Below are 24,698 nucleotides of genomic sequence, written 5' to 3'. Positions count from 1 at the left end.
CTTCCAATTTATTTTCACACCCTGAATTTTTCAAGGTGTAAGACTTTTCTCCTTCAAATTTGCTGCCTTGTTTTATCCTCTGCATTGATTTATTTGTGATAGAGTACAGAGCACACAAGGACCAGAAAGTAGGGAACGGCACACCAAAATATGTACTGACTGGAACGTTTGTTTGTTGATTGATTGAACAATTTGCCAATGCAGATAAATAAATGCCTGTACTCAGAATTGAGTTATTTGGTCTTGTTTTGTAGTTGGCACTGCAATACCTTGCCTCTTCTAGCTGTATCTAGCCTTGTTTTATACTCAGGATCAATTTATCTATGGATGAAGGAAAGAGAACTGGAAGATTTAGCTCATTCATAATACAGCATATTCCCAATTGACTTAACCCACAGAATACAAATTCTATCCAAATAGTCATGTGACATATACCATACTTTGCAATGTATTTAAAAACATATCCCCGCCCCCTGCAAATATGTGGGATGCGTAGCATGCTTGTATCTGGTCTGAGGGGAAGAGAGGGGAGTCATGGCACAAGTTTTGGCATAATAGGAATTTGGTAACATCCATAGGAGCACGTATGCCACTCAAGAGGAAAGCAAAGTATTTCACTAACATCCACTAGGATGCCACTCAAGAGAAAACTGTATTTCACTAGGATCTCTTGGTGGGGATGTATAGCTGCATCATGGGGGAGGTGGACAGGTGAGGGATATAAAGCCTTTTAAGCATGGAAAAAACGAATGAGGACAAAATCCCTAGCCAACACATTTAATCAGAAAGGAAGTCCTGGAGGGTAGGTCAGCAAGGAAATTAGCCTGCCAGAACTAGGACTGGAACTGAAATTTCCCTTAAAGTAAATTCAGAGCAAATTTCAGAGTTCCTCCCAAGATGAAGCACCAGAAAATTTTCCAAGGGTTTCTGTAAGACACATGAAACTGCTCAAAGAAAGGTATCCCCAGTCACAACACAAGACATTACAGGTTTGCTTGCTTTCTCCTTTCTTTTACCAAGATAGCCATCACTAACAGTGACACACCCCACTTAATGCTTGTTGTCCCTTTCCCTCCCACTTGCTGATTTATCATTCTCAGTGACAGCGGGGCGAGAAGGGTAGGGAGGAGAAGAGCAGAATAATCCATCCCAGATAAGCAGCTGTGACAGTTCCTCCATCTTGTGGCCATGATAAGAGCTGAAGGGAAACCACACCCTCTTCTCGTTTTCACAGGACCAGACGATCAGAGGCAATTTATTTTCACTACTGGGGAAAAACTCTGTTTTGGAAAGAAAATATAGTGTTCATCTAGAGCCCTGCAAAAGAGGGCAAAACTAATTTGTAACAAGAAGTCTATATTCAAAAGGTTCCGACAATCACATAGGGCCTGCTGAGAGGCTTTTTAATTATTTTTGACATTTTAATAATAGTTAATGCCATAGGCATTTAAAAGTGTTTTGTTGACACTTAAAGAGATAAGCTCTGCGTTTGCGATTTCCATGCAAATGACTTCAGTACACCACCGAGACAACTCAACGATGCAGTGGAAGTAACCAGAGGTACTGGTTCTGTTCCAAGGGACTGAACCTGTGAAAACCAGTGTTAGTCTGAATATTTTATTTGTGAAGATTTATCATTTCCTACACAGCCTAGTCATTGAACGGGTGAGCACATCCAAAGTTCCTGGTGAGTTCTTGAAATTCACCTTGCATTCTAACAAATGCAGTGGCACTTTCAAGATGTGAGTAAGCACATTTGTAGATCAGCTATATCCACAGTAGGCCTGAACAATGTGACCTACTAGGGAAAACACAGTCCACATATCAGAGGCTTCATGACCCAGGAGGCAGCTAAAACAGGAGGGGCCTCTTAAGTCCTTAGTGGACTACCATATATAACGGATTCATTAAGATCACAAGCAGTGCAGGCCTGTAATAAGCAAAATGCTACCAGTGCTAACCAAACACTCACAGATCCAGTCAACCACACATAGATATCTGTCTGCCTAATGCAATGTGTCATTAGTTACACTTACCCACTGCTCCAGCATACAATCAAATTCTGTTATCATTTTTATTTTATCCTGTATTTCCAACTCATAGCAGGATGCTTGAGGAGGCTAACATCAGAGATTTAAAACAAAAACAAAAAATCCAGCCATTCAAAACATTTGATGTGAAAAACAAGCTGCACATTACAGCACAAAAATCAGCATAGGTGGTCAACCAGCATATAGCCAGGAGTGGGGGGGGGGAAATGTTTTAAAACCAGAAAAGTCCTAAGCATGCCAAAACAAAAACATTTGTTGCCAGGTATCAAACTGCCACTAGGGAGGGGGCCAATCTGATATCCAGAAGAACCAGGAGCTCCACAACATCAGCACATTATCAAAGAAGGCTGGATTTTCATCAACCACACCTATGATAATGGTGGGATAAGGAGTAGAGAAGGGGTGTCAAACATAAGGCCCGGGGGCTGGATGCGGCCGGCGGAAACCTTTTATCTGGCCCTCGGGCTCTCAGCTGCTGAGCAGTGCTGAAGAGTTACTGCTGAATTGAGCGCTCCCATATCTCAAAAAATGATCAAGATTTGCATATTTTCTCTTCTGCCATTGCAGCTAATGAATTCCTAAGTGAGAAAAAGTGCTTATTTTTGGTTATGACCTATTTAATGACATCACTTCCTGCCTAATGACATCACTTCCAGCCCTCAGTAGGCATCATGAATGCTATTCGGTCCTCTGTATGAAATGAGCTTGACACCCCTGGAGTAGAGCACCCCCAACAACTTATGTGAACAGGTAGGATCATGTCCTTCAAGTGGGCTTTAAAGGTTTGGGGCCTTTGAACCAGCCCTTTGAACTAGAACCCAGTGAAGCCAAAATAGCAGCTGACTCATTTGTTCTAAGAAAATGGCACTGGTTAAAACACTGTTTGCCACGATTTGGACCAGTTGAGTATGCAAGAGTCAATTGCCTTGGACGCTGATAACTCCACAGTTCACATTTATACCCTTTGTTAATTCTTTGCACTTTTCATTTTGATTAAGGAGAGGGAAGATACCTCTTATCAATATATGTTTTCTTCTCCATTAAGAAGAGGTTAACATTTAGCATCAAGCCTATAAGCTGTAGCTGGTTAATTGCTCTGCAGTCTTTTTCATGCGTACCTTGATGCCCACGTAGTCTGAAGGAATCATGGGGTTTGCCAGTGCAGGAAGGATGGACTCCTGGATTGTTTCCCCAGTCATCACCTTAGTGGCCACATCAACAAAATCCAAACCAAGAGACTTGGACACAAATGGGAAAGAGCGTGAAGCACGTAGGTTGCACTCTATCACCTAAAGAGGTAAGAAAAGCATCTATAAGCCTCAAACACTGCTTACTAAGTGCAATAAAGTCTTCTGTTGTGGGGTTAATCACTGACAAGCTTAAAGATTCCAGACATTTCTAAAACTCAGGGCCAAATTACATACTAAGTTTGGCCCTTTGCGTCTTTTTTTCTTCATTTAATAAGCAGCCAGGGGGAGCAAGGTGATCAGGACTGGGACTGCAGCAGGTCAAGAGGAGCAAGTAACCTGGTCTAGTGCACCATGGTCCCTGAAGTGATTACACAGGCCTACAAAACAGAGGGTCAGAAAAGTTTTTCCCAAACTTTATGGTGGTTTGATATGAATTTGGGGTGCCGATTCCAAAAAAGGCATCCGTTTTGCCATATCAAGTCTTGTTTTGGAGATATAGTACAGCCTCATTAGTGAATGGTTCAAGCAGCTTCCTCACAAGGAAGCCATGGTGTAGGCTTCCTCATGAGGAAGCTGCTTGAACCATTCACTTAAGAGGCTATGCCATGTCTCCAAAACTAGATGTGATAGGGCATAATGGATGCCATTTTTGGAATCAGCAAACCAAATATACCCAGGAATTGTCGTAATGTTGAAGGAAGCAAAATGTGTTATTAGGCCTGAGATGGAGCTTTCTGTCCAGCACTAAAAGTAGATCTAGGGGTGTGATTTTTGTCAGGAATGCAATCGGAAAGATTTAAATACCTTTTACCTGCATACTGAGGTCTTGGTCCTAATCACACACACACCTTTCTATTGCTGCCTTTAATTCCTCCATCCTTTAATTGTTTGAGTATATGAAGGATAGCTGCCACACATGCTCAAAAAATATTCAATGCAGTAGTAGCACAATGCCTTGGTTTTAAATTGATGCCATAATCCTGCTGTTATAGGAAGGTGAGGGCAGGGGTATATCTTGGGTGTGGCGAGACAGTGCAAGTGCCCTGGGCACCATTGGGGGCATGCCAGGTGCGGACCTACTTAGCCGCAAGCAGTAGTGGTGGCGCCATCCATCTGTGGTTCTCTGGGCAACTCCTGGCCTGTCTGTGGAGGTGGGGGTGGTGCTGGAAGCTTTTAGCTCCAGTTCCTTTTACTGTGGAGATCCCTTCCTCCAAGGAGAACCTAGAAGTGACTGCCTTGCACTGCAAGTAGTGTCTCCACCGAAGAAGGAATGGAGTTTGCAAAGCCACCAGTGCCCCCTCCTCTGGGGAGAACCCAGAACATAATGACATCATGACTTCACTGCCCCAGGCACCAGGGCAGTGCAGTATGCCACTGGGTGAGAGAACTGTAAAATTAATAGTTCAGCCAAGGAGGACTTTAGCCCATCCTCAGAGCAAGAGGCCGAATTCATGAGTTATCCCTGTTAACTGGGTAAGAGGCACTTTTTCCTAGTGGGTGCTCCTCTTTTTAGCAGGGAGAGAGTAACTAGCCCACCTCAACCCAGCAGGGTCTTTTCTAGTGGCTGTCTGCTGGTGTTCTTTTACATCTTTTTAGATTGTGAACCCTTTTGAGACAGGGAGCCGTTAGTTACTTGATTTTTCTCTGTAAACCACTTTGTGAATTTTTTGTTGAAAAGTGGTATATAAATACTGTTGTTAATAATAATAATAATAATAATAATAATAATAATAATAATAATAATAATGAGCAGCAGGAACAGGGCTGGAGTTGAACTGTTCAGCTTTAGAGAAAGGAATACCTGCTGTGGCTAAGGTGGTGAAATAACTAGGAGGGAGAGATAAGAGTAAAATTACCTATTGGATTGTTTTTAATGGGCTATGAAAATGCCACTGTCAGTAAGGCTGCTTCCTCTTTTTATGTCCCCCCCTCATTCTCTGCTTTCCATTTTGCTTTCTGGCTATCTGATCATTTGGCTTTCTGATCATCCATGATGATCCAGGCTAGCAAAATGACGGGATATGGGTAATATGGCCAAACTTGTGCCGTATCAATAAGATCAGTCACATAAAGGTTTGTGAAATGAGTCACAAAACTCATCTAGAGCTCACCTGATTTAGGCCCAACACTGATGTAACACATTTGCAGACAGTGGCTATTCTACAGAGCTGGCCTTACCTTCAAACGGCAGCATTGTGTGGGCAGACAACATTCTTTTCTCAAAATTGTATCACAGTGTCTTATAAGGTGTTGAATGGCAAACAGTATCAGTGGCACCAAGGGCCACGTGGTAAAGCACAAGGCAGGTATTATGTGCCTATCATTGTTCCATGTAGTGCAGCAAACAGCAGCAACAGCCTTGGTGACTTTTTGCCAGGTGTACATTGAGGGAAATACAAGACAGGCAGGCAATGCCATTATTACATTTATTATTATACTACCACTTTCTATGTTCAGCTGCAAAAGGTCATACCAAGACATCATTTCCTCTGATGAGAAACTGAACATTGAATGGTCCAGAAATAGCAAAGGCATCTGCAATCTTTCCAGTGGCGATTTTCACCTGTGAGAACAAACAGACAGAGGTCTCCATCAATACAACCCACCTCAACAATCACAAAACTGGAAAGTGCAAAATGAAAAATTCTAGCCAAACCCCTCCCTCGTTTTCAAATCCCCCTATCACATTTAACAAACTGTTCACCTTCTCCAAAGCTCCTTGGCTAATGGTTTGTGCAGGGAACATCAAGGTGGCATCTCCAGAGTGAACTCCTGCATCCTCCACATGCTCAGATACAGCATGACAGACGACCTGATCAAAAGCAAAAAGCCAGAGGAACAGGGTTTGTCAACAATACTTTGAAATTTTTCACCAGATTTCCACTTTTGAAATCTTTTATATCCAGTTTCAAATATGCAAATTCCAGTTGGTAAACTAGATGTTAGGCAATAATTTGCCAGCACTTCATTACATGACACACCCCTAGTTCTCTGGAATTATTGTGTTTCAGGTTATCAACTACTAATATGTTTCCTGTTCTCTTCCCAATTCTCTTCTCACATGGATGACCATTCTAAATATTTTTTTTTTAAAGTGTTCCTCGTAAGTAAAATAGGATGGAGAACTGCACCTATTTGGATTTGAAGAAAAAGAACTTGGAATTCACTAGATTTTTTTCATGTAGACACCTGATGTTTTCCTGTTTGACACCTGAAATGTTGTGGTTCTTGAAAGATAGAACCTTTCTTCAATTGTAAAAATCCCTACGGGGATTTAGAACAGCCTGCCCATGTAAACCGCCTTGAATTAAAGTCTGAGGAGAAATCTGACGACCAAGAAAGGCAGTATATAAATGCCTGTATTATGATGATGATGATGATGATGATGATGTTTCTTTGACACCTGATTTCAGAGATCTGATTCAGCACAGTGGCTAAAATAGTGAGCTCTCAAACAGGAAGTCCTTGCTTGAAGTCTCACAACACCCCCAGGTGTCCTTAGGTAAGTCACTCCAAGCCTCAGCCCCCACCCCATCACCTGACCTATCTTATAGGGTTGTTGCAAGAACAACAAGATAATGTATGTGACATACTTTAAACTCCCAAAAGCACTATGCAAATGATGATTTTGGCTTGTCCTCCATACCTTAAGCACACTGATGATGCTACCAATTCTCAATAGCAACTGGTCACACTAAGTGCAACCTGACATACTGGAGACGAGAGAACCATTCTGGGTCCATATGAACCCATTCTGGGAACATTTCTCAAATTCCATGGTCAGTCCCAGTCATGGAGGATGTGATTCCTCCAATTATGTATTAATTTTTCCCGCAGGAAGTTATCTTGTGTGCTACAGTAAACCTCATTCCACTAAGAAGCCCATTAAAAACAAGGAAGGATGTTTATCATCTCTTGGCAGACTCTCTGAAGTTCTCAAGAAAGTCCTGAGTCTATGAACAACATAATTAGGCTGTACAGGATAAAAGTGAAGTACGGATGGGCAAAGGTCACAGTTATTACATGCATTACAAACAATGCTAGATAAATGTACTGTTCTTTGTTCACTAACTGAGAGGAATGAAAACTAGAGTACAAACAGTCCTAATCCATCATTACTCAATGGTATTGTATTTTGCTTGTTTTAAAGACGGACATATTGGAAAAACAAAAGATCTGCAAGATTAGGTTTCTTTATAAAATTTGCTTTAGGTCTGGCTTTGTTTAGTTCAGCTGAAAAGCACCTCTGTTAATAGTTTAAAACAGAGCATTTATCAAGACCATTTAAAGCAGGGCTCAGCAACCTTCTTCTATATGTGCTCCAGAATCATGTCCATCAACAGGAAGAATACATGCACATTCGATAAGCATGCATGAACCTCCCAATTAAGCCATACAGCTAAATAAATTAAAAAAAAAAAAAAGATGGGCAAATTGTGGAGAAATGAATGCCCAAACAGATGGTGATGCTCAAAGGAAGCTTCTGCCTTTGGTCTGCTTACACTTTAAGACTTACAGAGATTGGATTACAAACTTCAATTTCTTTTTTAGGACCACTGTGGGTTCAGTGGATATATCTTTTTGGATTTGTTTTGAGTGGTGAGTTGGATCCAGTTGTAGGTTGCCTACCCCTGCTTTAAAGAACCTTCCCATAAGTCCTGGAAAGAAAAAGTCCTGTTAAGGAAGCTGCTTATACCTTTCCATTTTTGGCAACAGCATCCATTTCCACCTCTCGAGCTCCCTCAATGAATTTCGTGAGTACAACAGGGTGTTCCTTTTACCAGAATGAGAAAGAAAATAGACATTCTGTATGTAAGTATATATTTGGCATTGTCAGCAACTGGCATAAACTCTTGTTTCAGAAATTTTATTGGGGGGGGGGAGAATTGCAGCAAGGTTTTAAAAAAAAAGTCATATGAATGCAATTAGCTCCTGTCTGAAGGCTTCTGTTCCCTGAAAACAGGTAGAGTACAGAAGCCTTCTGTTAGAAAGCAGGTTTGTAACTTGTATGGTTGTGATGTTAACAATTGAATCTGAGCAAGAAATAGCTATAAATTCTGAATGCAGTTATATGTCTCATTGATCTCAATGGGATGCAAGATTGGTGCATACATCATGGTTGTATGAAGGCTTTTAACTAACTTTGTGTGCTGAATGTCATCTCCCCCATGACAACCATCAGTAATGTTCCTCAATCCATGCACTCTTACAAATATCTCTTTTCCCACTATTACAATGTCCCTCATCCACGAGACACCAAATTTTGTGCTGTTGTTTTTTGTGAGGGGGAGGAGTAGAATAAAAGGCTGTGAAAACTTTTTTATTCAGATAAGTATATGTAACATTTTTCCTGCTTCTTTAACTGATTTTATACTGTTTAATTTTGCTACTGCTGTTTTATTTTTTATTAGTGGTGTATGGTGCTTTTTAGTATCTATATTTTAAGTACATACTTAGGAAAAAAAATAAAGAAGTGGAGGAGAATGTGGGAGGAAAGAGGACGGAGTAAGGCAGAGGGGAGAGGCAGGAATGGAGGAAGTACAAGAGAGAGGGGTCCTCCCTTCTCTATTCCACCCTAGAGAATGCTCCCTTACTCTGTCCATGCATTTTCATGGGCAATTCTAGAATTATGTAATCACCAATCGCTACAAGTTTTGAGAACTACCCCGACAATATTCACAGAAAAAGTTAAGAGTATTTTCTTGCTTGCTCCTTTATTTTGTAGCATACCCTGCTGACATCCCAGTCAGAACCAGTCAGGGATGCTCAAGGAACTGTGACAGTTCTATCACTGCTATCCAGCTATCATGGTTCAAGGAGCTAGGCACAGAACGAGGAGTCAAATAAGCCTCAACTGGATTTCTGACTCATAACATAAAATCACGGTGCGACTCTAAGCAAATCACGGAGCACCAAATTTTCTAAAAAGGACAGAGCTGCCAGCTGGAACCAGATGACTAAAAGTGCCTGATATGTAGGATGCTGAGCTCTTGAAAATCTAGTCTTTGAGTGGCTTTTTAGAAGCTGCAGGCTGACTTTTGAAAAATCAGAGTTCTGAACACACGAACATCCAGTTCTAAAATGGTTGAGAATGGTCCTAGTCTTTAAATTGATCCTTCTGTTATTTTTTTTCTAAATGGAAAAATGAGCATTTCCTATGTGTCGGGGTGAGGAGCAAGTTTTACCAGCGCTTTATGTTTTGCCATAGAAATGGTTGGCTATCTTTCACTTGAATGGGAAAAAAGAAACCACTATTAGAATCATGTTTGAGGTGGGACAAATATTCCCCAGCAACAAGAGCAGCAAGAGATTTGGTTCCCAAGAGAGATGGTTTGCTTTCTATCATAGATAGGAACTGGCACAGAACTTCACATCATTTCAACTTGCTTTCTGCAAACTCAGCTCCTTAAACTTTCATTTCTCACCCCCCTTCTACACTCCTCTTCCTGTATTGTACATCATCACCAATGGCAGTCGCAGAAGCAACTCAGCAGAAAGTGTGATTGTTCAATACTGTACATAATTATTTTTCAGCATCTGTTTCCTAGGTATTGCTGTGTGGTATTAACTCTTCTTTAAAATTACTGACTGTGCTTTCCTTACTTCAATTAAACATCACCTGACACACCATCACCTGACACACCAATCATATCTTTCACCTATGTAAAATACAAAATAAAACCAACCATGAGTTTTTGCCCTAAGTCTTGTGAAATATTACTAAGGAAAAAATTATGATTTTCATCATTTATACACTATAAGCTCTGTGCGCTAGTGAGAGCAGCGTAAAAATATTATATGGAAGGGATAATCTGCTCTTGGACCAAAGAAAAGTCATGTTACAATTTATTTAGAGTAAACTCCGGTAAATATGGTAGCAGAGGAGGGAAGCAAATGGATAAGCAAAATTAACTGTTTTCAAATTACCTCATGTCCTGCAACAAACAAACAAAAACGCAAACACTGAAAGTGTTGAGGCAAAAGTAATGAATATGAGGCAAAGGAAAGCATGGTTTCTTACCTGTGAAACTCTGGTTGCCTCTGCCAAGAACTGCTTCATCTCTTTTTCTGTATATACTACATTCATTGCTGAGCCACTGTGAGAAAAGAAAAATAACGCTGGGTTAACTCTGTGACATTCTAACATTAGACTTTTCATGTTAAGAATTTCTTCCATTCAGACTGTTGGGCCATATTCTTTCTTAAGCAGAAAGGATGAAGAGAGTGCTCTGCAAAGGGAATCAGTATTACCCCCCCAAAGGTGAGTGCCCCAAAGAAAATACTAGAGGAGAAAAGAGTGCAGACTAAAAACTGAAGAAATGTTATTCTGTAGCAGTCTACAGATGTTTTTTTAAAGATCTTCTCAAATTCAGTTCTCTAAAACGGATTCCAAAACCACTCAGTGCTTCTGAAAATACTTATTGGTGAAGTGCTTTTAATTCAGGGGCATGAAGTTCTCACTTTGGTTTGGTTTTCCATTCATATCTAATCTTTTCACAAAGACCTGGCCAATTCCATTTTTGGATTCGTGAGAGCCATTTCTGAGAAAGTGGTAGATATGTGGGCTGACGATGATAATAATTGGTGATAATAAAACAGCGCCTGCAAAAACTTTCACCACTTTGTTAAGGTATATTATTCCTGGATGTAGCAACTTGATAACTGTAATATCTGTAAGGTGGTTCTTGTATATTAGAGTGGTTTGGTAGGTTGTGATTCAGCTTATGTTTCAAAAGAAATGTGTGGGAATTTCTTTACATGCAGTAATTGTTTTGAAACTTTTCAATATGAAAACAATTCTGAAATCCTCAACTTTGCTACTTTTGTAATCATTTTCAGAACATAGTAGGAAATCCCTACGTGAAAAATCATGCTTGTGGTAAATTTCTTCCTCAAAATGGCAACATGAATAGGTTTATATTTATATGGTGCTATTATTTAGTACTATAAGTGGTATGATATATTTACACAGTGCTTTTGATGCCCAGTAATCCTTACTTCAGATATTATTTTCTCTCGGAATGCTGATAGTCGGTTGGCTTGCCCAAAGCCCCCTAAACTGTCTCATGGGTGACATGAGATTTCTAGCTCATGGATGCAATGAAAGGGATCAACACTGAAACAGCACCAGCTGTGTAAACCAGACAAAAAAGCAGTCCAAATGCATTTTGACCACCAGACTTTCTCAAAGTAAAATGTGTTTCACAAATTAAAAAGGCAGTTGGATCTACTAATCCATTTGATAGCAGAATCCACTCATGTATATATTTCTTGGATGTACACCAAGTTAAGGCAGGATAACTACTCAAAACAGATTATAGACCTGTTTGCTGACAAAAGACAGCACATTCAACTACCTTACGTATTTGTGAAGCTATTTTTCCCTTGAGAAAAATGGATTTTTTAAACATGTTGGGGGGAAAAGATGCATTTTTATGTATAAAATAGGTAGTGTGGTCACTTTTTCTATGTACCGTATTTTTCGCTCCATAAGACGCACTTTTCCCCCCCAAAAAGTGGGGGGGGGAAGTGTGTGCGTCTTATGGAGCGAATACTGCAAAAAAAAAAAAAAACTCCGCCCCCGCCCCCTGCCCGCTCGCTCTGCTCTGCTTCCCCGGGGCAGTCAGAGGCTGAGCTGACCGGGGGAGCTCCTGCCTTCCCTCAGCGCCCGCGCAGACTGTGGCAGCGCCGGATGGAGCCCAAGCCCGTGTGTCTACTCAGAAGTAAGTCTCAGAGTCACTGGGGCTCACTCCCAGGAAAGTGTGGGTGGGGTGGCAGTCTCCCTGCCCAATCCTGTGCATGCCTACTCTGAAGTAAGTCCCATTAGAGTCAGGGGGGCTTACTCCCAGGAAAGCCTCTCTCTTCCCCCCCCCCCAAGCCTGGAGCATCACAGCCTCTCTTTCCCCCCACCCCAAGCCTGGAGCATCACATCCTCTCTCCCCCAAGCCTGGAGCATCACAGCTTCTCTCTTCCGCCCCCCAGCCTGGAGCACCACAGCTTCTCTCTTCCCCCCCCAAGCCTGGAGCATCACAGCTTCTCTCTTCCCCCCCAAGCCTGGAGCATCACAGCTTCTCTCTTTTCCCCCCCCAGCCTAGAGCATCACAGACTCTTGCTTCCCCCCCAAAGCCTGGAGCATCACAGCCTCTCTTTTCCCCCACCCCAAGCCTGGAGCATCACAACTTCTCTGCAACACAAACACTTCCCCCCCTCTCTCACACACACAGGCTGCCCCCTTCTCTTACACACACAGATGCTCTGCCCCCCACACACACAGCAGGGGAGGAGCGCTTTCACTCACCTCATCCAGCATCTGAATGTAAGCTCCCACCCCCCCATCACAAAGAAAAAACTGTCTCCTTGGTCAGAATGTCAGTGTTTGCTTATTGCACAAGCCCCAGGTAAGGCTCAGTTCTCACCATAAATCCAGAGGTTTGTTATGTCTTGAGAATTCAAGTTGTGGTTGGACTTTCCACTTGTTCATTTGTATTGGAATCAGGAAGAACTGGTGAGGAGGTAGATGTGGTGTCAGCAGTGGCCCCTTTAAGGGTAAGGCCTGGGCATCCAGCAGAGTGTGCTGCACAGCTGCAGCCACTGGAAGGCAATAGGGCCCTCAGGGATATAAGGAGTACCTGAGGCAGGAAGAGGGGGTGTGGGTTTTGAAGGAGTGCAGGTTGGAGAGGAGACTGACTGGGTTTACTGAATTTGGAATCTGACTGTGGATTGTAACTGGACTTAGATACCCTGATGGATTTGACTGACCTACCTGGAACCTGACCTTGGACTGTAATTTGGCTTATTGGCTCTGGACTCTGATTTGGCAACTCTGATTGATGGGACTGATTTACTTGGCATCTGTGGACTGGAACTGGACTCACTTTTGCTTGCTGCACTGGTGAGTTGCACAAGGGGGACTGATCAGCCTTAAGTGGGCATGAGGCCCAGTGGATTGGAATTTGGCAGAACATCATTGTAGCAGAAAGATAATGTGATCCCCTATTTGTGTGCACCTGCTTTTGTGAGCTTCATAAATTCTGACTCTAGCGATGATGAGCTCTTGGGGTTTCCAGAAAACTAGAGTACTCAAACCTTTAAGTCTCTCCATTTGTTAATGACAGCGATGATTCTTAATGCCACTGTTGACTGCTGTTCACTTTACATGGTTCAAATGTTGTTCTGTTATAGTTTATTAAATATTTTATTACACTATTTGGTTCAGAATATTTTTTTTCCCTGTTTTCCTCCTCTAAAAACTAGGTGCGTCTTATGGTCAGGTGCGTCTCATGGAGCGAAAAATATTCCATTTCATACGACACACTTTCCAACCATCATCTATCCTAGCTCTTGTACTGTGCTTGTAAGAATATGGAAAGCCAGTTACTATTACTACTAACATCCTACTGAAAATAATGAGCATAAAACCATTAAGGCAGAGATTTGCAGAAGTTATCCCTCTTGCCAATTACCTTCCAAAAGATGAGTCTATCTTTTCTTACAAAGTATTTCTCTTTTTCCTAAACAATTCTAAATGCTCCATAAGGCTGATCAAAGAATCCACTGCAGGGTTGAGAATCCTGTGGCTTGCTTTAAAGATCCCACTGAAAGGGGATTTTAATTGAATTATTTAATGATACCTCATAGTTAATTACATTGTGAAGAATTTTTGCCCATACGCTCAAAGCACGAACCACACCATAAATCTCTTTTCCTTCCCATCCCTTGTTTAATACATTCTTCCTGCTCCATTCAATGTCAGAGTTGCATCCTTCAGATTGATAGTTTGCCTCTTTTTATTATCAAAAGGCTTCAACTCAATTTCCATTTACACTTGCGAACTGTGCTTGGCAAACTCTATTTTTCTTCCTATCCTTTCATCTGTGAATAAGCACTTCGCTGCATTAAGCTTTGGAGAGGGAGTATTTAGAACATCTCTGCACATTGATTCGACTCATTCCCAGTTCCCTTTGTTTTGTTTTGTCTTGTCAGCCATGTCCTGAAACAGAAGCAGCTGCCACAGCACATATTTGACATAAAGCTGTTCCAGTTACAGAACATCTTCACATGGAAGTGAATATCTGAAAAAGTGTTCCATATGATACAGAGATATGTTTCTCTACCTTTCCCAGCTACTGAACAAAGAGGCTGGCAAGATTAGTGTTATTAACATTCTTAGGGTCATTTCCATTATTCTATTATACCAAGAGGTTCTTTTTCAATCCCTGCTTTATGAGAAAATATGTTGCTATAGTAGATGTCAGAAATTTTGAGAGGTTGGACATTTAGGCTGCAATCCTATGCATATTTTCCTGGGAGTTGAACATACCATTGAACACCATGGGGCTTTCTTCTGAGTAAACATGCATAGGATTGTCCATTGTTGTTAGAGCCCAGTCTAAAACAAATTTCCAGCACTGATGCAGCTGTGCCAACAGTGGGATGGCAGTCACGGAGGGTAACAAGGTAAGGTAACATTGCTGGTTGTAAATCTCAGGGTGTCTTCCCCCTCTCTTAAAGGTGGGAGCTCTACCTCCAGGCACCTGGACTAGGACATGCTGAGGCATGGAGGGAGAATGGAACAATTATTGTCTAAGGGTGCAATCCTAACATGCGCTGGAAACAGGCAGGCCACCAGGCCTGCACTGCATCCAGCACAAGTTTGGGGCCACAAATAGTGCAGCTCCAGGCAAGGAGAAGCCTTTTCCCTTACCCTGTGTCATGCTACAGCGGCCCCAAAGGGTCTATTCGGATCTGCGCCACCTGATGGGGTGGGGCAGATCTGAGCAGCCCGGAGCCACGCCATGCTGCATGAGAATGGGGTCAGGATCCTGGCATCACTGCCGGATCCTGGCCCTGCCTCCTGCTCCCTGGCCTCCCTCCCCCTGCCTGAAACACCTACCTCCTCCCTGCCCTCCCCATGCCCCTCCAGACTCCTGCATTAGCTGAGATTGGCTGATGCAACTCACCCTTCCTCCAGTGCCCGCATCGGCGTGGGGAAGCTGGCACACATTCATGCGCTGGCCTATCTCCCCAGGAAGTGGCACAAAAGTGCCACTTTTGGGCCAGTGCATGGGACTTGCATCGTCCCAATTAGGGGTTAGAATTTCACTCTTAGTGGTTCAATTTGGGGTTAACAAAGGCAGGGAAATAGGGTGGGAATTGACAAAACAGAAGTGTTCTAGCACACACTTCCTACAGTCACTGGGGCCTGCCCAGTAGTTTCATCCCTCTGGGTTGCCTATGCTGGTCAGAATCCCCTGGTGGGATTGGAGAGGTTGGAAGGACCAACTACAATGGCAGCAGAGTGCTCCTAGCCATGGGGATTATGCAGGGAAGCACACATGGAGCCTCATTCAAGGTCCGATCAGCTGGGTGCTGCACTGTGTGAGCATCACTCTCTCCTGTCCACTGGGCAAGCACTGAGACAAGCCCGGGATAGGGTGGCCTGACTTGGGTGCTGCCCCTTCTCAGGGTTTATCCTCATGCTCTCAGCTGTTATTTCTTGGGTTTTCTCTCCATTCCTCCCTGTTGCTTTCTCCCCTGCCTGCCTCTCTGCTCCTCCTTCCTCTTCTCCTTGTTGCTCCTCCTCTCCTTTTCACTGTCCATTTCCTCAGTTCCTTTCTCTTCTCAGCCCGCTAGCCCCCTCCCTTTCCTTTCTCTTCCCCGTCTCTCTTTCCTTCCTGTTGCACTCTCTCTCCAATTTAAAGCTGCACTCTTGTTGCACTCCTTATCTGCACTCTTTCTCCAACTCCTTCCTCTTCATCCACCTCACTCTGTTTCTTCTTTCTGCACCACCTCCAGTTCTTTTTAAGGGCTGATACCAGCTGCCCAGCAATCTTATCAATGGACCACTGTCAGTTCTCTTAACTCCTGGTACCATTGCCTTTGGAGCAAATCAACTCCTCCGACCCTCTTTGGCTCACTCTGCCATGCCTCAACAGGGCAGCATACTTCACACTGGTTCTTCAAGTTCCTGTAAATATATAATTTTTTCTTTTGAGTTTTTATGAAAGCCCCCCCCCCCCCGGAATATTTTTTCCAAGATAGAAAAGCAGGATATCAATGTTCTATAAGAAAAAAAAATGTAAAATATTGGTCCTGTCATGAACTAGTCAATGCTGGAAACAAGGATGACAGATGATTTACTAATGGTATTCAGTCAGCTTTGACACTGGCTGATACATTTTGACATTCTGAGCCTTTTATAATCTTAAAATCTGTGAAGATTGCTTTTAAATCTTGAAGGAATCTTAATCTTTTCAGGCTTTATAATCTTGGAAACAACCAGTCAGCATAAGTCTCCACCAAATTTTTGTTGCTTACTGCAATATTCATACACGCCTCTTTTCCAAAGTATATACATGTGGAGCTCCAACACACTTATATAGGATATGAGGTGCATGAGTCTAATATTTTCAAATGACTATTTTTTATTTCTAAAGGTCAGTAGGCATATCCAGGAAATATCATTGGCACCAAAGTTTGCAGATATGGATGTGTGCAGCATCAACTGAACTGCCTGATCAAACATATTAAGTAAGTATATCTGAATAGCTATTATTTACAGTGAACAAAAGCATCGCAGCTTACTACTATCCAGAGCCTTGAAGCTGCAAAACCTAATTTTCCAGTTAAGAAACCACCCTATCCTGGTAATGCAGATGGACATTTCAGACTATTTGCAGGGTCCAATTTGATGGTGTGGATTTTCAACATGGAACTTGAGCTTTAAGAGTCCTCACAATTTCTCAGATCTGAAGGCATGGCTAGCCATGCCATCAGGTACACCCGAGCATCAGCAGCAGTAATTCCTTTCACTACATTTGCTTGGTGCTGGCCGCTCTGCTCAGATGAATCTGAGGCAAGCTGACAGGCGGTGAGTAAAGTGACAGAAAAGAATTGCTGCCTAGAGTGGCTTCAAATAAGTAAGTTTTAGGAACAAATGGTTAAAGAAACTAGTAGTGAATGGGATAGTTCCCTGTGCACAATGTGTTTGCATGCAGAGGAAGAGACAATTGGGTAATGGACACTAGTTTAGATGGTTTTAAACAAGGGCTTAGATGGATTGAGCCTATCAATACAGCCTTTAGTAAACAAATGGATCCCTCATGTTTGTAGGGACTAGGGAGTAAACATTTGAAGACCTGTTGCTGGAGGAGAAATAATGGAGAAAGCCTATTGCCTTAATGCCCTGACTTTTGAAAGCATCTGGCCTGCCACTGTTGGAAACGGAAAGTGTTATTAGACGGACACCTTGGTCTGATTTTACATTCTCTGAGAATTTGCTGAGCAGCTTGAATAAAGGAACTAGAGAGGAAAGGGGTTGGGAAGAAGAAGGGTTACTTCAGAGGCACTGCGTAACCAGTCAGTCAGAAAGCTGCATCTAATTTGGTGACTATGGAGTGACCAGCCCCAATAACCATTCCGTGCAGACTGTACAGAAATAGCTAGCGACTGGGTACTAGGAATGATATCATCTCCCCATCTATTTAAATGATCCTCTCCTGTATCAGGAGGATTGCAGTAAAAACACAAAGAAGCAGAAATGGAAGTTTCTGAGTAGTCACCAAACTCCAGAGAAAACCCAAAACATTTTGCTTGTTGGGGAGTCTATGGGTTAAAGGAAATAGAGTACAAGAAAGATTCCTAGAGACCTTTCACTTGTCCTGCCGAGAGGAGGGCACCTAAGAAAGACCTGTTTAAACGAAAAAGTACATGGACTGTGAAAGAGAGAGTGCAAGATAACAAAGTGGAAAGAATTGACTAGAGAGAAAGTGAGTAAACATTAACAAGCTGATTTTTTTTTAGTTAACTCATTTCTGCCCAGCCCACAGGTGTACACATTTGATCCCTGTTGAGTATATGCAAAGTTGGGCAGAAATAGCTTAAGGAAAAAAATTTACTCTCATATTATGCACTAAGCACTGCATCTGGCTTAACCCTAAGATTCTGAAATGAACTCCTATGCTCAGTAAGCAAGTGCTGAACAGGGCAAATACTTTCCCACTGCCTCCACAAGTCATGAAAGGTGCAGTTGCTGAGTCTGCAAACTGCAGTTTTCCGGTGTGTTATGGAAGCACTGTTCTGATGCTCTTCTATCTCTGTCTAGGCAGACAATGCTGGCAGTGTAGTTTGTGCTGGCAAAAATGACTTACCTCAAAACATAGGAAGGTCTCAACAAGCAAGGGTAGCCAACCAAGTTTGCGAATTCAACAGCATCTTCCTAAAAGTTAGGAAAAGTTTGTTTTTGTTTTGTTTATGCTGGGAACATCTTGGTTATTTTGACATATTTAAAGAAGTAAAGTTTGCAAACATACTCAGCTTTCTGTTTACATAATCATTGGATTCTTCTGTGGTTCTTCTTATGGGTTTTGGAAGGAGCAGGGACTGGTGGGGGCTGATTTCCTACTGAATGAGACAGTATGGGCGCAATCCTATCCTGTGCTGGAACAGGTAAGCCAAGAGGCTTGTGCTGTATCCAGCGCAGGATAGGGGCCATAAGCGGCTCAGCCAGAGGCAAGGGGAAACATTTCCCCTTACCTCTGGGTATGGACTGCTGGCCCCTATGGGTCTCCTTGGACTTGCGCCACCTCTTGAGGTGGCGCAAGTCCAAGAAGAGCAGAGTGGTGTGGAGCCACTCCGTTCTCCCTGGGAACGTGGGATGGGATCCAGCAGAAGCGCTGGATCCCAGCACTGCCTCCCACTCCCTGCCTGCCTGCCCCCGGGGCCAGCCACTGCCTGCCCTAACCCCTGCTCAGGAATGCCTCCCTCCCGCCTCCCCCCGTCTACCTCAGAGCTTTGCATCACCACAGCCATGCAGACTCAAGGCTCTCAGAGGAAGCCGGCGCAGAGGTTTCTATCAGCCTCCACAGGCCAGCACTTCTCTGAGCGCCAGCCCAGCTTCCTCCCAAGGAGGTGCAAGCGTGCCTTACGGCACATTTGCGACCCTCCCGAGCCAGCACAAGTCCCTTGCGCCAACTCAGGAGGGTCGCAAACGTGCAGTATGTCAAGGGCTGAATTGTGCCCTATGTCTTGCAAACAAAAATACGTCTCTCTAATGTATTGTGTCAGTCTGACAGAATAGTGTAGGTCAGCCACAGTCACTGTTGTGTAAGTAACCACTTAGGAATGTTGGTCAAGGTTACACCAAGATGAACTGCTACAGTCAGTCTTGGCCTCTTTGCTCCATCTCCTTCATATCTCAGTTTACCTGGGATGTTCTCAAGATGACAGCAGCCATGGAGGGAGCAGCTCCTCCCCAACATTCTTCATTTTGCAGAGAGTTCTCTTTTTCTAGCTCACTGAGGCTCAGAGTACACATTACGGTGAAGATTTATTATTTCCACATTTTTCTTTTTCTCTTTGACCCAGAGCTGTTTGGGAAGGTAGCATCAGAGCAGAAACCCATGCAGAGAAAAGTTGCTTAACCAATTCCCTACCCACCATTCCCCTGGTGAAAAAGCAGGTTGGAGAAGACTGATGTCAAATTGAAAAAATGACCAGAAGGGAAACAGTTAAGCAACCTCTTCCACCCTATTTTCTTTCTCTCAGGTCCAGTCTGGGCAACTCTGCTCTCTGTTAAAAAATGAGACTCACAGCACAAAGAAAAGCAAACTTGTGTTTAACATGTAAGTTGGTCTTAGGCTTTAGTAAGAAAGTCTAACAAAAGGGAAAGCAGTGGGCCAGCCAACACTGAGCCAATGAACGCCACCCATTTTAGAGTCAATACATGATGTTTTATTTTCTGTAATATTTATATATTAGGGCTGTGGCAAACTGAAAAATTTTCCAGGTGGCTCACTAGGTGTCTGCAAGTGAGATTGCGGAGGACAAAATATGCATCATGAGTTAAAGACGGCATTTAAATAATGGACCACTGTGGTGAGACCCAGTCAAAAGAAGCATGAACGCTTGGGATTCACAGAACAAGAAGAAAACCTTATTTTAAAATCAGAAGCTCTCTTCCTGCAAATGTGCTCACTTTTTTTTTTTAAACAGCCCAGTTTCACAAATGTATTTGATCTTTCTCCAAGCACCACTGACTCAGATGACACGGTCCTACACCATCAAGCAAAGGATGGGCTAGACTATTATGCTCCTCCTGAGACCTATTCAGATGCGATGACAGTGAGACATAATGACATCACAAAGATGGACAATTTGTGTCTGGGCGGTACCACTACTACAGATTGTGGGTGGGGGATAAAATCCTCCTTCAGCAAGAATGCAGGAGCAAACATCCCCACAGGCAAGCAAAGCAACAGATGCAGGTTTTGACACTACATTGGCAAAACCAGCATCTGAGCTATACCACTACCTGTGGGTGAGAGTTCAGGAACTCTCACTCACAGCTGGTGGTGCAGGGGCTTTGCCCATGTGCAGTGACCGCTATGACTCAGCGTGGCTTGCTTCTTCGAGACGTTTGCTCCTAAATTCTCGCTGAAGGAGGGCTGCAACCTTCCAAACATAAAGACGATCCAAATGCGTTTTTGAATAGTTGTTCAAATTAAGTGCTCAGCACAGATTAGATGCACGTCTTCTTACCAAAGAATTAACTGCTTGCCAGGGTGCTTGAGCCACCTGGAGCTCATCGAGGACTGCTGAGAAGACAGAGCGATCTTCTGCACGGTCAATGTGCAGTGGGTTGGTGCCCATAATTTTAACTCCGTTTCGATAAAGCAGCAGAGCCAGGTTATTTGGAATCTGCCCTCCGACGGAGATGATGCAGCCATCACATTCCTGGGGGAGTGAGAAGACAGAGATTCAGACCCCACCAAAAAATGGTAGTAAACTTACAACCCAATCCTCTTGCAACAGTGCTGGCTGTGGCAAAAGCACCATAAAGTGCATTTCTGGCAGCGCAGGAAGTGAGCATGCAAGCACGAAGGCTGGAGTCTTCCTGTGCAGGCCAGCAGAGCAATGGAGGCCTGCTGGAGCAAGTCAGCTCAGCATGGGGGGCAGAACAGGGTCAGGGGAAGGCAGAGAGGGCTTGAATGGGAGAGGGTGGAATAGGGAAGGAGGCAGGGTGAGCAGATCAGGCCTAGGAGGGAGTGGGATCATTGGTGGCACTGCAGGCTGAATCCTGTGCCACTTCTCTGGTCTGGTCTGCCTGCAAGGGTCAAAGTGGACTTGAACCAGCGAGATCACTGGCACAGGTCCAAGACCGAGTTGACCCACTGCAGCTGCAGCAATGCCCCCTTGCCCCAAGGAGTCCTCCAGCACCTGCAGAATGCAGCACAGCCCATACCTGAACTGCAGCATCACCACCTGTGGATTTTGGTTGCATTGGGCTGATAAGAGTACAGTCTGAGACTCATCATTCACAAGGGTTCAGTTCCAAGAACTCAAGTGGATGGCAAAAAACACACTATCGCAAATCAGTTTAAAAAAACAAAGTCTCGTGATTTAAAAACAGCCTTGCTGATCTTTTGAAATGCACACAGAGGCAATCAGTCTCTCTCCAGGCGCTTAGGCTTCACTAGAGGCAGCAATCCCTCCCTTCACCAGGAGCCCCAGAAAGGGGGAAGGAATGGAGAAGGTGATAATCACTGCCATTCAGCCTTCTTTCACCTGCTCAAGGGGAAGGAAGGAGTGAAGCCTGCAGAGAGAATGATTGATGGATTATCAGCCAGCTGCCCTCTCTGGCATTATTAAAGGATTGTTTTGCTTGAATGTAAAGGGCCCTTCTCATCAGCTTTGAGATAGAAAAATCTGTGGATACTTAGGTTATACCTATAATCACTTGTACGACTGTCTCTCTGCAACAATAAAAAGCAGTTTTTTAAAGGGGTGCATTTTTTCCCTTCTCCAGGGATCAGCACATTCCTTCTCATTTGCAGGGCCATTCGTGTTGAGCCAAATCCGTGTATAAAAAATCCGTGTGTAACAAGGCTGGACCTACATTTTCTAAATATGCATCTATTAGCATGAGCAGAAAACAAGGAAGGGAGAATGGATTGAATCTAGGAGGCTGCTTCTGCCTGCACATAGATTTCACCTTCTGGCAGCAATCCCACACGCTCTCCTGAAGGGCAGGAGCATTTGGAGCACTTTGTGGTGCTAGAGGCTTCTGCCAGTCAGCTCTGGCTCCCAAGCTCCATCTCATCACACTTCCCCCTCCCAACAAACTACAGGACAATATGACAGAACTCTCATTTAGTTAGATGCTGTCTCAACTACAGCTATTGTCAGAACTGAGCTGGGTTGCCAGTCTTAAAAAGAAACTCCAGATGAGTCTCCCTTTCCATAATCACAGCTGGAACTTGGCTCCACGAAGAGAATGACCCTTTTCTTTGGTTTAGGGAGGGGAGCTGGGCTTATTTCTAAAAATGGATGTGATCCCATGTAGTCACGGTTAAAGGCTTTTCTAAAGTCAGTCCTGGACACCCAGAAAGAAGACACAATCACAATTCCAAGCCTTTTAGTAACAATATTCTCCTCCTCATAGGGAGGGGGCACCCAAGACAGTTTACAACCAACTTAAAAAAATAATAATAGTAGAATAGTACAATAATACAATAAAAGAATCAGGAAAAAAAATTACAATAGCCAGAACACAGAGCAATAAAAACATCAAGTAGTGGTGAGTAGAAGAAAGCGAAACAAGCGGGGGGGGGGGGAGGCCTAACCCCCAAACTAAAGAAAATAACTTTTTTCCAATGCTGTAGTAATGGAAAATGAGGGAGCACCCAACGTTTACTAGCAGGGAGTTCCACATGTAGAGAACCACCATAGAGAAGGCCCTCTCCTGGTCACTGCTAATTGGTGGCAGAACCTGCAAGAGGGCCCTCTCCAGCTGACCTAATGGGGCTGCCATGTCATAAGTAGGGAGGTGATCTGTCAGGCGATATGGCAAAGAAAATACATTTTGTAGGCATATTGCCATCGTTTGAAAAGTACAAAGATGGTGAACAACCCAGTTCAGGACAGGGACCTTCAGAAACAACAGCAAGCCTGTTAGAACAACTTTCACCTGTTCTCTGGAAGTTCTCTGTTACCAGACACCTGCACGTGCACACACACTATCCCAGATGTCCTTAAGTCTGTGTTTAGCGTTTGAAAAATGGTGCTAGCTTCGATAGCATTCTCCCCATGCATAAAATTAAGCATGTGTGTAATTGCTTTCACAATCACTGGCTAAAACTAAGCTCAGCAAGGGCAGGACAATTTGAGCCATAAATAAAACTGTGAAATAAATTAGATCAGCTTGTAAATATTGCACAATATGCCATCTTTGGAAAATAATTCTATATTTATTTGGCAGTCATTATTGAGCAGCCTGCTAGGAACAGCAACGGCGTGCAGAACATAATGCCAGGTTCTAAAACAAGCTGCTTCAGGAAGTGACCGGCTAGAGGTGACCATGAGACTGACTTTGTAAAATGTCTAGCCTGTTTTCAGAGGTCTTGGGTTTTGTGTCTTTTGAAACAATTGGTATCTTTTTTCAAATTTTATTTTACCTCCTGTTGGTAGATGTCCAAGATCCTCTCCAGCGACAGTTCATCAAAATACAACCTGTCACACTCATCAAAATCAGTGCTCACTGTCTCCGGGTTGCAGTTCACTACAACAGTCTTTTTGCTGAGCTGCCGCAGCGTGCGGATGCAAGAAACGGCACACCAGTCAAACTCCACGCTGCTCCCTGCCAACAGAACAACAAAGCTAGGTGAAGCTTTAAATGGGCAGCACTGTGCGGGCAAGCTTAAAAAAAACAACAACAGTACATGTCAAAGTCTGGACAGCAGATCTAATTGCCTAGAAGTTTTCAGTCATACCCTGTGCATTCTCTGTTATCGAAAAGGTATACAAACATCTAGTTAAACAGAATAGCTCTCAGGGTACCTAAGGAAACAGAAACCCTGGTTAGCATTAACTGGAGTTAGTGTCAGTACCAATCGGTAACAGCATAGTTGTACTCCAACAGGGCCAAAGTACACATTGTGGGCCCAATCCTATCTAACTTTCCAGGGCTGATACAGCTGCAATGCAGCCTCAAAGTAAGGGAACAAACATTCCTTTACCTTGAGGAGGTCTCTGTGATTGCCCCCTACTGCAGGATACAGCGCATGCCCAGTTGGCAAGGCTACAACAGCGCTGGAAAGTTGGATAGTATTGGGCCCTATATTTAACATGTATAGATCCTAATAGGTTGTTGGTAACAAAGGGGGACAACAACCATGGAATGAAGCAGAATCATGGCAAGGGATTGGGGAGCTATAGTTCACTATTGTTTTGTACCTGATGCCGCACACTCTGTCCCCCATATGCTATTTTAAAGAAGAAAGAAAGCTCTCTTTGCTCTCAATAGAATTTTTTTCTGTTTTAAATAGTGTGCAAGGGCCACATGATTGGGAGTGAAACCACAATGGCAAAGTCATACCATCCCTCAACTCTTGACCTGCACTTCTGTTCTGTTTTGTGGCCCCTTTCCACAATCTCTCCAGTGTGGTTAAGTGCTACATCT

At 43.4% G+C, this 24,698-nt stretch overlaps 1 protein-coding gene across 1 annotated transcript in view; it reads right to left on the bottom strand.

Moving 5' to 3' along the window:
• The window catches only part of CPS1 (carbamoyl-phosphate synthase 1), a 169,712-nt gene that overhangs the window by 25,822 nt on the left and 119,192 nt on the right, over positions 1-24,698 (bottom strand). The window contains exons 25-32 of the mRNA XM_066622052.1: positions 23,695-23,876; positions 20,780-20,974; positions 18,391-18,458; positions 10,263-10,338; positions 7,938-8,015; positions 5,946-6,053; positions 5,715-5,804; positions 3,170-3,340 (exon numbers count right to left, since the gene is read on the bottom strand). Coding sequence (XP_066478149.1) covers positions 3,170-3,340; positions 5,715-5,804; positions 5,946-6,053; positions 7,938-8,015; positions 10,263-10,338; positions 18,391-18,458; positions 20,780-20,974; positions 23,695-23,876 — 968 coding nt within the window. The remainder of the gene's footprint in view (positions 1-3,169; positions 3,341-5,714; positions 5,805-5,945; positions 6,054-7,937; positions 8,016-10,262; positions 10,339-18,390; positions 18,459-20,779; positions 20,975-23,694; positions 23,877-24,698) is intronic.

The sequence above is a fragment of the Tiliqua scincoides genome, chromosome 1 (assembly GCF_035046505.1).
Source record: "Tiliqua scincoides isolate rTilSci1 chromosome 1, rTilSci1.hap2, whole genome shotgun sequence".
Classification (NCBI taxonomy): domain Eukaryota; kingdom Metazoa; phylum Chordata; class Lepidosauria; order Squamata; family Scincidae; genus Tiliqua; species Tiliqua scincoides.
This window is presented reverse-complemented; position numbering and strand designations above follow the sequence as displayed.